Source organism: Gossypium hirsutum, chromosome D10 (genome assembly GCF_007990345.1).
Source record: "Gossypium hirsutum isolate 1008001.06 chromosome D10, Gossypium_hirsutum_v2.1, whole genome shotgun sequence".
In the NCBI taxonomy this organism is placed as follows: Eukaryota; Viridiplantae; Streptophyta; class Magnoliopsida; order Malvales; family Malvaceae; genus Gossypium; species Gossypium hirsutum.
This window is the reverse complement of record NC_053446.1, coordinates 2,965,431-2,978,836: the sequence shown is the minus strand read 5'-3', so window position 1 is coordinate 2,978,836 and position 13,406 is coordinate 2,965,431. Positions and strand designations below refer to the sequence as shown.

The window sequence follows — 13,406 nt, the reverse complement described above, 5'->3', positions numbered from 1 at the left end:
CGAGACCAATGTGGAAAAGATGCAAGGGGCACTCAATTTCACTAGAAATAAGCTAATAGAGAAGAACAATGTTTTCGAGGCCATAGTCAATCTGTGTTACAAATTGCAATTGAAGTGGATTGTCACTTTGTTTAAGATGCAATAAACAATTTGCTTTACATATTGCAATTGAGGTGGATTGTCACTTTGTTCGGGATGCAATCCAAGATGGGTTGATTGTACCTTTTTATGTTCCGACATCGGCTTAGTTGGTTGACATTTTCACAAAGGCGCTTGGTGAACCGTAATTTGATTGCCTCTCAGCAAGTTGGACATTTATGATTTGCATGCTCCAACTTGAGGGAGGGTGTTAGGTCATTTGTTTAGGACAAATTAATTACTATTTTTTAGTAATTGACTTTTCATTAATGAAGATGTAATGGTTACTATGAGCTAAAATATGATTATATTGGATAATCACTTATTAAGTTACTTTTGTAATAGTATATAATAAGGGAGAGTTTAATCATGTTACATAGAAATGCAAGGCAACCGACAACCTAACCGAAACTAGAAAAGTTGACGATTGAGCAAAAAGTCACCATGAATGGTGACTGATGTAGGTGACATGGGTAGAATCACCCAAAACATTGCATGGTGCGCAACAACTGCGTTGGGTAGTTGTGAGGACGAGACATGTAGGTGGTCAAGGCATTGCACCTAGCCAGTGTACAAGGGGCAACGTAAACTAGGGCATTGCGACTTGGTTGGTGAGGTCGCGCTAGTGGCCATGGCATTGCGCCCCAACCTGATACGAATGAACGTATGAAAGCAGAAGCGGATCATAAAGTTTGTTCAAGTCACGGATTTAACTTTGGGCTCCAAACGTTCAAAAAAAAATTTAGATTTTGACACAATCTGAAACACAATCAAATCCAAGTCAAATAAAATAAATAAATTAAATAACTAAGATAAATAAATAGAAAAATAAATCAAAGGTTGGAACAATAAAGAAGAAAATAAAAAAGATAGATGAAAAAGATAGGCGTGATATGTTGAAGTCCTAAGAAGCCTTGGAAACACGAAGAATCCACAATCCCCTTTAAGCGACTCTAATTTCCCCTCCAAGATAGAAAACTTGGCAAAAAAAGTTTGAAGATAATCTCCACAATCTAAAAAGATTGTTAAAACTCTTCTAAAAGAAACTCAAAATAAATTCTTGAAAAGAAAAACTTAAAGAGAATTTATTAACTCAAAAGAAAAGTTGAATAATTAAGAATTGATTACTTTGTATACATTGCAAAGGCCTATATATAGATTAGCTAAATAAATCTAAGTAAAACTCTTGAGTATACTAGAATTCTAATTCATCTAAATAATAAATAATTTTAAACTAAACTTTCTTGTTGACATAAAACTCCTAAATAACTTAAACTACTTAATAATTATTAAAAATTTAGAATAATAAAATAATAAAATAATAAAATAATAAGAGTTGATAAATATAGTATTGGACTCATATATAATAATTAGCCCAAAACCCAAACCCAATATGATTAAAACTCAAATTAAAAACTCGAAACTCGTAATTCCCATCATAATCCTGTCCAAAAATTCTGCTCGCACAGTCTTCACTAAAACGGTCATAACTTGAGCTTCCGAACTCAAAATCAAGTGATTCAAAGTGCTTTTCGAAGCTAAGAGATAAATAGTTGAACAATATGAGACATCTCAACCCAAAAATGTCTGGATCCCATCCAAAAAGTCATCGCAAGTTTGTCGATTTCCCAAACTTGAATATTGGCAGCTTTGGTGAATGAAATTTAATAAATTTTACCTCATCTATGCATGTATCACAACCTAACAATAATAGTCAAGCACAACTGGTAGTAGGCAAGGGGTGTCATACCCCAACTTGGTTGGTTACGACAACAGTAGCGCGCAAGGGTCGCACAAACAAGCCACGACCGGTGTTGGTTGGAAACTTTTGACTGGTCAGAGCTAGTTTAATTTTCAATTTTATGATATGTTAATATTATATAAGAATGGGAGTGATTATGTAAAAATCCACGTACATGCATATGTGATATAAGCATGCCATATAGTTTAGAAAAAGAATGTCACTTTTACTTGTTATAAGCATGTTTAATCATTCATGACTGAAATTGGTTAAAACCTTGCATTTTTTTAAATATTAAGTGGGAGAAAGTCCATAAACAAGACCCACAACCTCCAACGATGGTTTCTATAGGATAGCATAATAATACTTCGAGTCAATTTCACCTTGACCGCAACTTGCGATAAGTATTATTATGAGCGTTCATTAGGGAGAGTTCCTGTAAAAAGGACAATTAGTCCTATATGTTACTCATTGAGATTGTCTCACGAGGACTCATAAAAGAGTATATATCTATAATGGTTGTTGAGTTGACGATTAGACATTCAAGATTATTTTAGTTAAGTAACTTCCCACGAAGCTTTACTTAAGTTAAATTAATAGCCAAATGTGAAACGATTATAAACATGTGTGAATAACTAATGGATCAAATTCACGTATTAATGAAATGAAAATTCATATTCTTACTGGTTGTTTACTATTAGTGGACGATATTAGAAATTGAGTAATTTCTATGGGCGTACCGCTTGAATTCTTGATGATTTTGATTTGTTGTAATGTTATTGGATTGTAAGTTTCCATGATCTCATTGTTTTTTATATTAGGATTGGGATTTGATGAAGTGTGGTGATCCATTTAAGTACGAGCATAACTTTTAAGGTGTTAGAAGATGGTTATGATATACGAAAGGGTTTCTTTATGTTGTATTTGTTAAATGAGATGTTTTTTGGGAGCTCATTGTTGTAAGCTGTTTAGAGATTTTTTTATTTTTTTTAAAAAGCAATTCAATTCAACAAGTTTTGATATCTCATTAAAAATTTTGATATATGCCGAAATATCTAAAAATACCAACTTAGAAAATTTGGTATTTTGATGAAAATCTTAATAGATGCTTTTGGTATAAAAATTGTGATATATACTAAACTATCTAAAATTACACCTATAAAGTGATAAAAGCTGAAGGCTTAGATACCATGATTTTTAATATTCTCTGGTATTCACATATAAGGCTTTAAATAAATTATGTAAATTTTTTTTTTTTGAGCTCAGGCTGCAACTACCGGTCTCAACCATAGATGTAAGATGTGATGATTCCCAACTTTATCCTTTCTTTTTTATTCTCTTCATCTTTAAAATATAATTCACAGCTTAGATTATTAAAATATTTTTAAATAAAGCCTTCAAAAAACCCAAATACATGCATGTGAAAATGGAAGATTAAATTAACAGGTTATATAAAAATGATGATAAACTCAGCAGAAAAAGGTTTTCTGGTTTATTTACATTTATAAATAGAAACTTTAGACCCTTCTTTGCTTCCATCTCCTGCATCTCTTCTGGTCAGAGATTTGCAGCTAAAATGAGAAACAAAGAGAAGTAAATAAAAAACCCTTCTCTTTCTTTTTCTGCCTTTAATTATCATACTTGCCTTTTTCTTTTCTTTTCCTTTCAAGGTTAGTTAGCCATAAACTGAAAACATAATCCTTTTAATCACTTGTTCTTGCTTCGCTTACTTTGGGTTTATTTTTTCATTGGCTATTTTAGCTCTCCTTTGGTCATCAGATTCTATATATGTGCTTTTCAAAGAAGATAGTAAATGGTACTATTGCTTTCATCATGGTTTATTTTTTTCAGTTAGGAAGCATGGTGTACCCCAATGAATCCCTTGAAGACTCTCCCCAGAAGAAAATGGGGAGAGGAAAGATCGAGATCAAGCGGATCGAAAACACGACGAACCGCCAAGTTACCTTTTGTAAGAGGCGCAATGGTTTGCTCAAAAAGGCTTATGAGCTATCAGTTCTTTGTGACGCTGAGGTTGCTTTGATTGTCTTCTCCAACCGTGGTCGACTCTATGAGTATGCCAACAATAGGTATGTCCTTTGATCTTAATTTTCTCAAAGTACAATGAATTATATATATATACAGGAATGGATCTTTGATCAGTGGAAGTATTAATTTTAATTATAAATTTTTTGGTGAAAAGCTATAGATTGAGTTCACTAAAACTAAGATTTACTTGTCTTTTCTTTTTCCTTCTATTTTGTCTTTTTTATCTGTACAAGCTTTAGGGCTTTATATATATATAATTCTTTTTTTTTCCTGTTTATGATCTTTTTCTTAAGTTCCTAGTTTGATGGATACATGGATCTGGTGCAAGAGATGGAAATAGACAGCATCATGTTTTTTTGGAAGTAACAAATTAAAACTATAGATTTTGGAGATATGATATGATATATCCTCCATTGATGTTAAAAATTGTGCTTGATTTCCCTTCTTTTTTTTTTTTTGGGGGGGGGGAGAGCCTGTCTCAGCCATGGGACTAAAGGGACTATATACATGAATATCTGTCATGTTCCCATTAGCTCAAAAATCGTACTTAATGGATGTCAATTGAAAAAGATCAAGATAGCAAACGGGGTTTGCCCAAAAGCAAACTACAAAAAAATACACAATTTGTCTAAATTAAGAACCCCCAATGTAAGAAAATCAAATTAGGGTTTCGATTTTAGAAAACCCCAAGTTCTTTTTTAAAAAATTTTCTGTCATTGGGAACCTTTTTACAACCAAATTCAATAAGATCTAAATTAGGGTTCTTCATACACGAAAAGTTCCCTAAATCCCCACTTTGGGCACCATGTGAATTCTCCTCCTTTCACAATCAAACATAATCAAATTAGGGTTTTGTTCTCTTTTTTCTTTTTTTGGTTATTTTTTTTTGCTCGGAAATAAAATATATATTAATAAGATAAAAAGGCAATACCTAAGATCATATACAACAACAACAAAAATCACCAAAAGCAATAATAAAAGACACCATTCTCTTGGCTGTTAAAACACCTGGGTACTCATCTTACAAGAATTGTGGCAACACCTCTAAAAGATTCCAAGGCTGAATTCATACACCATGAAATAGTGAAGCTCAATTCCAAAGCTTTAAGCACAATAAAAGAACAAATCTCAGCAACATTTTATGACACCAGATCAGCAATGTTACCCAAATGAAATATCCCACTTTGTCTCTCATTAAAAACGGAAGAAAGAAATCAAAATTCATCCTTGAAGCATAGTCTCCAAAACTACAAATCAATGTTTGCATCCTTGGAGAACCACATCAAATTTGTTTGATTTCATGCCCATTAGCCTTCAAACCCCAAAATTTGCCCAATTCCCAACCCTCTTTCGCTTCTTTTTAAATTACTAATTTCCTCTCCCTTTGTTATTGGCCCTCATATTTGTAAGCCTCCGTTCCTCTAATTCCTACTGAGACTTCACTTTTCTCGACTTTTGTCACCCAACAATTGCCCTACATTTCTTCCTTCTCTCACTGTCTCACCTTCAAATTTCGACACATTAAGATTCTTTTTCGGTTATTGACCACACAAGGCTAACAACTCTCCCCAAAACCCTTTTAATTGGTGACCCTTAAATCAAGCAAAGTGATATAACTCACCAACGTTTTACATAGTTTTAGACTTACTATTTTTTCCTTCCTGTCTATCATCAATTTGGGTCTTCTTTATGTACTTAATCTATCTAGGGTTTATAGATTTGGGTAAAAAGAATATATGGTTTTGATGATTTCACGACTAAGATTAGGTTGGCGTTTCGTCTTAGTTATGGAATCTATTGGTCACACGTCACACACGATTTTTTCAGTTTCTTGACTAGTGGGTTTTCTTACATTATTCCAAAACTGAGTTTCTTTGTCTTTTAAATTTTCTTTCTTTTCATCATTGCAAATCCATTTAGCCGATGAAATAAAGCTCAAAAACTGCTCAAAGGGTCATCATTATCATTTATAATGAATGACTCACTGTTGGCATTAGCTTCCCCGGTTTGCATTTGTGAAAGGTCCAAGTGGATATTAAGAGAGAATCAACACTTCAAAGTAAAAAAGAAAACGTAAGTCAGCACACAGCAGTGTTATCTGAGAGAGACTGCGTACGGCAACTGCGAGCCAATGGGAGTGTTCTGAGATTTTGGCTTCTACTGTGAAACTTGTAACCATGGCTGCTGCTCCTCACAGTTTTCAGACACTGACAGAAGTTGATAAAATCACTGTTTTATTATATTACTATATAATTAAACTCTTCTCTCTCTCTCTCTCTCTCTCTTTCTTTCTTGGCTTTTGCTTTACTTTACCTCTTTTAAATTATTATTATATTTTTTACACTATTTGTTTATTAAATAAGGTGGGTTAATAACTAAAATAACGTACGAACTTCTGAAGTATTATCCTTCGTGTAATGGGTTAATGACACCTGGTACAAATAAAAAACTCTGAGCCAATCATACTGCTAGAAACAGTGCCAGCATAGGTAGGGATAGCCAATCACTGGCTCGACGAAATTAAGGTATCAGAAAGGAGATTAAAGTTGATTTGGGGGATGACTAACGAGGTGACTAGGAGGGTCTCATCAATCAAAATATATGTGAACAGCAAAGCTAGCCATTGCTCCATTGTAATTGTAAATTTTTGGGGGTTCAAGGTTTCGTATTCGATTCAGTTAACTGACAAAATTGGTTGATTTGACCATTTTGCTTAATAAAATAGCTATCTACTAGCATTACATTTACATATGATGACGATGATAATGACGACATAATGTAATTTTGAATTAATCATAATAACATTGCTAAAGGTTGGTAATATGGATCACATGCAAGCATTTCATGAATGATTTATATGTGTACTTGTGCATGAGTTATATATATATGTATATACATTTTTCAAATAATTAACACAAAGTTTTTGCAGTGTTAAAGCAACAATTGAAAGGTACAAAAAGGCTTCTGATTCCTCCAACACTGGGTCAGTTGCTGAAGTTAATGCTCAGGTATTAACTCACTTAATCTTCTTTGTTTTCTTTTAGCAAGTCCCTTTAATTTCAATTTGCATTCAAATAAGTCCATAATTTTAACATTTCTCTAGAGAAGTTGTGAACCTTTAATATAAATAGTTCTTTGCTTGACTAGCTTTTTACTACCTGGTTTTGTTAACTCCTTGGTTTACTTAATAAAATTTCTTTGGTAATGCCATGCGGATGTAAATCTCAGTTCTATCAGCAAGAAGCTGACAAACTCCGAAATCAAATCCGGAATTTGCAGAATACAAACAGGTTATTTCCCCATGGTTTTAATTCATTTTCATCATATATAATTTTATTTCAAAACCCTTGTTGTTTGACAGTGCTATATGCTTATATATATATGTTTGCAGGCACATGCTGGGGGAGTCCGTAGGGGGATTGCCTATGAAAGAGCTTAAGAGCTTGGAGAGTCGTTTAGAAAAAGGAATTAGCAGAATCCGTTCCAAAAAGGTATCTGATAATAATTTATGTAATTAAAAATAGTCCCTTTAGGATGATTATTAATTATTATTATTGCTACTGACAAAATTTTCCTTCTCCTTTAATTTATTCCCCTCTAAACTCTACCAGAATGAGCTGTTGTTTGCTGAAATAGAGTATATGCAGAAAAAGGTAAGTATTTTTTTCCGTTCTTGTTGCTCTTCACATCGCTATTTAATCCAAAACTGATATTTTGTATTTTCACAATTCCTAGCTGCTGCTAGTTTTCACTCTCACGCCTAATATTTCTTATGCTTCTCAACACTCAATATTTATTTCTCACTTATACTTCTTTTTTCTTTGCTTTCTTATACACACTACACATCCAAACGTGTATGTAAATAGGCTATATAAACCGAGGCTTAACCTTGCTGCCATACTTTCAGCAAGCTACCACCTTGCTTAGGTTCTTGCCACATTGTTTCTATCCATGCATTGTCAATTTAAAACCATTTATAACTTTCCACCTAGCAAGCCAACTTATCAACTTATCTCTATGATAAGCCGACCTTGAAGTGGATTTGACTTTTAACACTTCCCCTCAAATCCAGCTTTTTCATTATATGTGTTTCTTTTAAGTTTGTGGAATATGTTTGTCTTCAGTGAATTTGTAAAAATATCTGTTAATTAATATTTCGTCTTTCAATTGATTAGTTGAACGTTTTCATTCTTCACCTTTTCCCAAATAAAATGTTATTTTATATTAATATGCTTGTTTTGGCTATAAAACACTAGATTCTTTGTAAGAGATAATGTGGATTTGTTGTCAACATAAATTGTAATTGGATCTTTTTGTAAGAGATAGTTCATTTAAAATATTCTTTAACTAAATTGTTTGACAAGCAACTATATATTCTACTTCAATTGTTGAGAGTACTATTGTTTGTTTTTTCTTTGATGACCATGAAAATGTTGCAAAGCCAATATGGAATAAATATCTAAACGTGCATTTGCGATCATCTAAGTCTCTACCATAATCACTATTTGAATAACCAACCAATTTTGAATTTTGTGAGAGTATGAAATAAACCTTGATCTATCGTACCTTTGACATATCTCAAAATTATGAAATAAACCTTGATCTATCGTACCTTTGACATATCTCAAAATTCTTTTTGCTACAGTTAAGTTGTCTTGTTTTGGCTTTTAAACAACATTGAATTTACCTGCTCTTTCATTGAATCAACACTTAATTTCATGTCTGGTTCTAATGGCGTGGCTATTGCTTTGCAATCTTTCATTTTAACGTGCTTAAAATTTGTTCTACTTATTCCTTTGGAGACATAAATGTTCCATCTTTCATTTATTTTACCTCAATTCCAAGAAAGTCTAACATCTCACTAATGTCTATCATTTCAAATTCTTTAGTCATAATCTTCTTAAAATCATTAAACATGCTTGGATTGTTTCCTTTGAAGATCATACCATTCATGTATAAACACATTGTTTCATTTGAAGATCATACCATTCATGTATAAACACACTTTGATGATATCACTATCTCCATTTTTCTTCGTATACAAGGAATGCTCATACAAACATTTTATGAACCCATTCTTCTGAAAGTACTTGTCTATTCATTTGTTCCATACTCTTGAAACTTGTTTTAGTCTATATAAAGCTTTCTTCGAGGGGTAGACTTTGTCTTTTAGTCCTTGTTTGCTATATCCAGGTGGTTGCTCAATGTAAACTTCTTTTTCTACATAACCATTAAGGAAAGTTGACTCCACATTCATTTGAAAAATCTTCCATTTGCTTTGTGCTGCATGAGAAGACTTATGGTGTCGGTTCTTGCTATTGGAGCAAATACTTTATCATAATCCACTCCATGTTTTTGCTTGTAGCCTTTGACAACTAGTCTTGCCTTGTACTTCTCCTACTTTTCCTTCTTTATTGCTTTTATCTTGTACACTCATTTGACACTAATTAAACTGTGTTCTTCTGGCAAATTTGTTAATTCCTGCCTATTATTTCTTCTTATTGCTACAATTTCTTCATCCATCGCCTTCTTCCACTTTGACACCTTCAATTGTTTCTTCGTATGTTATTAGATCACATTTTGTCATTAAACAGAATAATGATTAATTAAGAGTCATCTCTGTAGGTTCTATAACACTGTAGATGTCATGTAGACTGCACATTCTCTTATGTGCTTCCTCTAAACTGCTACTACTATTTGGTGATGACAGTGTAGATGTAAGAGTTGTTGCAGTAGGACTTGCAGGAGGACTTTGATCATCACTTTGGTCACCTTGATTGATGAAGTCATCATCTTTATTATCATTGAAAAGTAATGCTTCAATTTTCTTTTCTTCGTCGCTCCATCTCTAGTAATCTGTTTAATCAAACTTAACATTTCTTGAAATAATAACTTATTTTGGTGAGAGGATTGTATAGTTTATAGGTCTTACTTTTTTTCATAGTCAATACGGATGCACTTGGCTCATTTGTCAATTTAAGCTTCCTTCTTGTCTGATCAAGTACGCGAGTATATGCGATGCATTCGGAGACCTTGAAATGCCCATCTCTGGGGTTTCGATGAATCCAAGCTTCATTCGACATCTTGTATTTCACACTTTTTGTTGGACATCGATTCAACAAATAAACAACACATTGAACAACTTCAACTTAGAAAGTTTTTGATATTTGTTTACCTTTCACCATACTTCTTGCCATATCAAGAATAGTATGGTTCTTTTCTTTCAACAACTTTATTTTGTTGTAACGTGTATGCAGTTGTCAATTGGTGAATGATTCCATGCTCCTTGCAAAAGCTTTCAAACAATCTTGAGGTATATCTGCCTCTTCTATTAGATATGAGTATCTTTAGATAATGTCCACTCCTTTTTTTTACCGTAGCTTTGAATTCCATGAATTTTTCAAGTGTTTTTTTTTATTTTGTTTTAAGAAAATATATACAAATTTTTCTACTAAATTTATCAATAAAGGTAAGATAGTACTTGTTTTTACTAAGTGATGGTATATTAAAAGGACCTGCCATATTAGTGTGCACAATCTTCAATGGTCTCCTGACTCTTTGGGATTTTTCAAGTTCAAAACTTTGTTTATGTTATTTCCCTTTAATACAAGCTTCACACAATTGATCAAGAGGATTAATTTATTGTAACCTATTCGTCATCTTTGCTTTTGACAATAGCTTCAAGCTAAAAAATCCAAGAAGCACAAACTTTAAATGTCACATCCATAAATCATCTTTGATTGCAGTCTTCATACGCTTCACTTCTCTTGATTCAATGTCAATAGTGAACAATCGATTCCGCATCATATCATTTAGTGCAATTAATTCTCCACTATTATTTTTTAGGGCACATAAGTGATTCTTCATTTGCACTTCATGTCCTTTTTTTGAAAGTTGGCCAAAGCTAATAATGTTGCTTTTCAAAGTTGGTACATAATAAACATCTGATATGTACTTCTCTCCATTCTTTTGAGTAATTATGACTTTGTCTTTACTTTTGATTGCGGCGTGCGATTCATCTCCAAAAGTTACTTATCCATGAATAGTCTCATCCAACTCTGAGGATAGGTCTTTTCGGCCACACATGTGATTGTTGGCACAATTATCAATATGCCAAATATTTTTCTTTGATATTTCACATTCTTTTGTGTAATTGTGACTAGACATTTTTTGCTCTTCACTTTTTGTCCTCTACAATATATGACTGAGTGCCACATCCATGTGTTCCTCACCCACCTCTATTTCCATCTTTGTATCCTCTATGATATCCTCCACGATTGCAAGCCTAGAGCTACTACTAGCTCCACTTTCATTGACAGATAACTTGTTTTACAATACTTGCTCCAAATTTCCAATATCATCATTGTGCTTCATTTTTTGCTCATGGGTTTGGAGAACCCACAAGTTCATTGATAGATATTTGTGACAAATCTTTTGTTTCTTTGATGACAATAACCATGTAATCAAATTTGCATGTCAATGATTGCAATTTTTTTTTCATTACTCTAACATCATTGAAAGTTTCTCTTTTTCTTTTCTTTTCATTTCATTCACAACCGTTTTCACTTGAGTGACATAGTCATCAATACTTTCCAAGTTTTTCATTTTCAACATCTCAAATTCAGCTTTCCTTTACGACTCCTTGAAAGGATTTTTGCAAAATGCTGCAAGCTTACTTTGATGTCTTCGCATCTAAAATTTTTTCAAATGTTGATTCATCAACTCCTTAAAAAATAAAAAACAATGCCTTCTTGTCCTTTTTACGAGCTTGCTTCAATGCTCTTTTCTCTTTATTTGTCAAAGCTGATTCGGCAGTTGCATTTTTGTCAATATCTCAATAATCTTCTTCAACAGTATCCCAACAATCTTGAAAGCCGAGCTAAAGCTTTATTGAAATGCTCCAATTAACATAATTTGACTTTGTTAATTTTGAGATTTACGGTTGAATCATGTTCATCATCGTGTCAAGGATACAAACCTAGCTTGAATACCGCTTGTTAAAAACATAGTGTACACTTAAACCAAAATAATTTTATTACTCAAGAAAAATAACAAAATAACACAGATATATTTTGTAGTTTCACAATTGCTGCTAGTATTCACTATCACGCCTAGTATTTCTTATGCTTCTCAACACTCAATCTCCTTTTTCTCACGATACTTCTTTTTGCTTTGGTCACTTATACACACTACACATCTAAACGTGTATATATATATAGGCTATATAAACCGACTTAGAGGCTTAACCTTGCTGCCATACTTATCCCATAATTATTATTATCATTTTTTATTTATGTTTTCAATCCTTGAAGGAACTTTCAGCAAGCTACCACCTTGCTTATGTTCTTGCCACATTGTTTCTATCCAAGCATTGTTAGCTTAAAGCCATTATAACTTATCACCTTGCAAGCCAACTAATCAACTTGTATCCATGTTTAGCTGACCTTGAAGCCGGTTTGACTACTAACAATAACTGCTTGCCTGAGTGTGTTATGTAAGGCAATTACTTTGGTCTTTGGCCATCAATTAAAAGGGGTCTCAATGGTGGTATATATGATTGAACCATGTAGGGACCGATCCATACTATGTTATTAGTGTGTATGTTTATAAATTTTGTCCATTGCTGCAGGAAATTGACTTGCATAACAATAACCAACTTCTTCGAGCCAAGGTCTGATCTCTCTTCTTTCTTTGCGCTAATTTAGCATTGTTGTCGCGGTTGAAAAAAAACACCTATATTTCGCTCGTCCATTTACTGTATGTTGCAGATAGCTGAAAACGAGAGGAAGCAGCAGAGCATGAATTTGATGCCCGGAGGTTCAAGTAATAACTTCGAGGCCATACATTCTCAGCCATATGACTCTCGGAACTACTTCCAAGTTGATGCCTTACAACCCGCCGCCAATTATTACAACCCTCAGCAGCAGCAAGACCAGATAGTTCTTCAACTAGTTTAAGGATCTTTGCAGAAGAAATGTCTATGTATTGCCCAATATATTTTCATCTTAGATGAAGCTATATAACATGTTGTTTCCTATGGTTTGTGCAGCTAATGTTGTGGGGGTGTGCATGGTTCATTGCTGCTGTTTCAGTTTTAGAGAAGAACATCTTAGTATTACGTCAGATGAAAGCTACTATATAAGGCAGGAATATTTATATTAACTTTCCTTAAATGGAGGACCCTAGAACTCATCTTCTGCCATGTTTAAGATGTGTAGAGTGTGTAAGACTGATAAGTTTGATTTTCAGACAAGAATGTCCCCTTCCATATGCTTAGAACATGCATTAAGGTTCTACAAACTAAGATTATATGTATATCTAGGAACTAACTAAAAGCTTGTTTAGGTTGATGTAAAAGGAAAAACTGGACTCAGAAAATTAAAATATTTATGTCTACTGCATGCACGCACAATGTGAGAACAAAGTCTGGTTAATTGAATAGAGTGTTTAGACGTGATAGAGGAAATTATAACTACTTCAA

At 33.2% G+C, this 13,406-nt stretch overlaps 1 protein-coding gene across 5 annotated transcripts; it reads left to right on the top strand.

Annotated features, from left to right (window-relative positions):
- Nucleotides 1-3,039: 3,039 nt before the first annotated feature.
- On the top strand, nucleotides 3,040-13,195 carry LOC107941807 (agamous-like MADS-box protein MADS1). 5 transcript variants are annotated; one of them, XM_041102801.1, is made up of 10 exons: nucleotides 3,240-3,472; nucleotides 3,731-3,966; nucleotides 6,855-6,933; nucleotides 7,154-7,215; nucleotides 7,317-7,416; nucleotides 7,537-7,578; nucleotides 9,636-9,736; nucleotides 10,183-10,238; nucleotides 12,555-12,596; nucleotides 12,694-12,828. In XM_041102801.1, exons 2-8 carry the CDS (start codon nucleotides 3,740-3,742, stop codon nucleotides 10,235-10,237), a joined length of 666 nt encoding a protein of 221 aa, XP_040958735.1. In that variant the 5' UTR covers nucleotides 3,240-3,472; nucleotides 3,731-3,739; the 3' UTR covers nucleotide 10,238; nucleotides 12,555-12,596; nucleotides 12,694-12,828. The 5 variants fall into 5 exon arrangements, with proteins under 5 accessions (XP_016730909.1, XP_040958735.1, XP_040958736.1 ...); XM_041102802.1 differs by lacking the exon at nucleotides 10,183-10,238 and having other exon boundaries at nucleotides 12,694-13,195; XM_016875420.2 differs by lacking the exons at nucleotides 3,240-3,472; nucleotides 9,636-9,736; nucleotides 10,183-10,238 and adding an exon at nucleotides 3,040-3,173 and having other exon boundaries at nucleotides 12,694-13,195.
- The last annotated feature ends 211 nt before the right edge of the window (nucleotides 13,196-13,406 follow it).

Bases quoted from the DNA above. Each gene is read 5' to 3' on its own strand.
- LOC107941807 (XM_016875420.2), top strand. From the start codon at position 3,740: ATGGTGTACCCCAATGAATCCCTTGAAGACTCTCCCCAGAAGAAAATG. The intron at 6,934-7,153 runs GTATTAACTCAC...TGTAAATCTCAG, and splicing joins TTGCTGAAGTTAATGCTCAG to TTCTATCAGCAAGAAGCTGA. The intron at 7,579-12,554 runs GTAAGTATTTTT...CCATTGCTGCAG, and splicing joins TAGAGTATATGCAGAAAAAG to GAAATTGACTTGCATAACAA.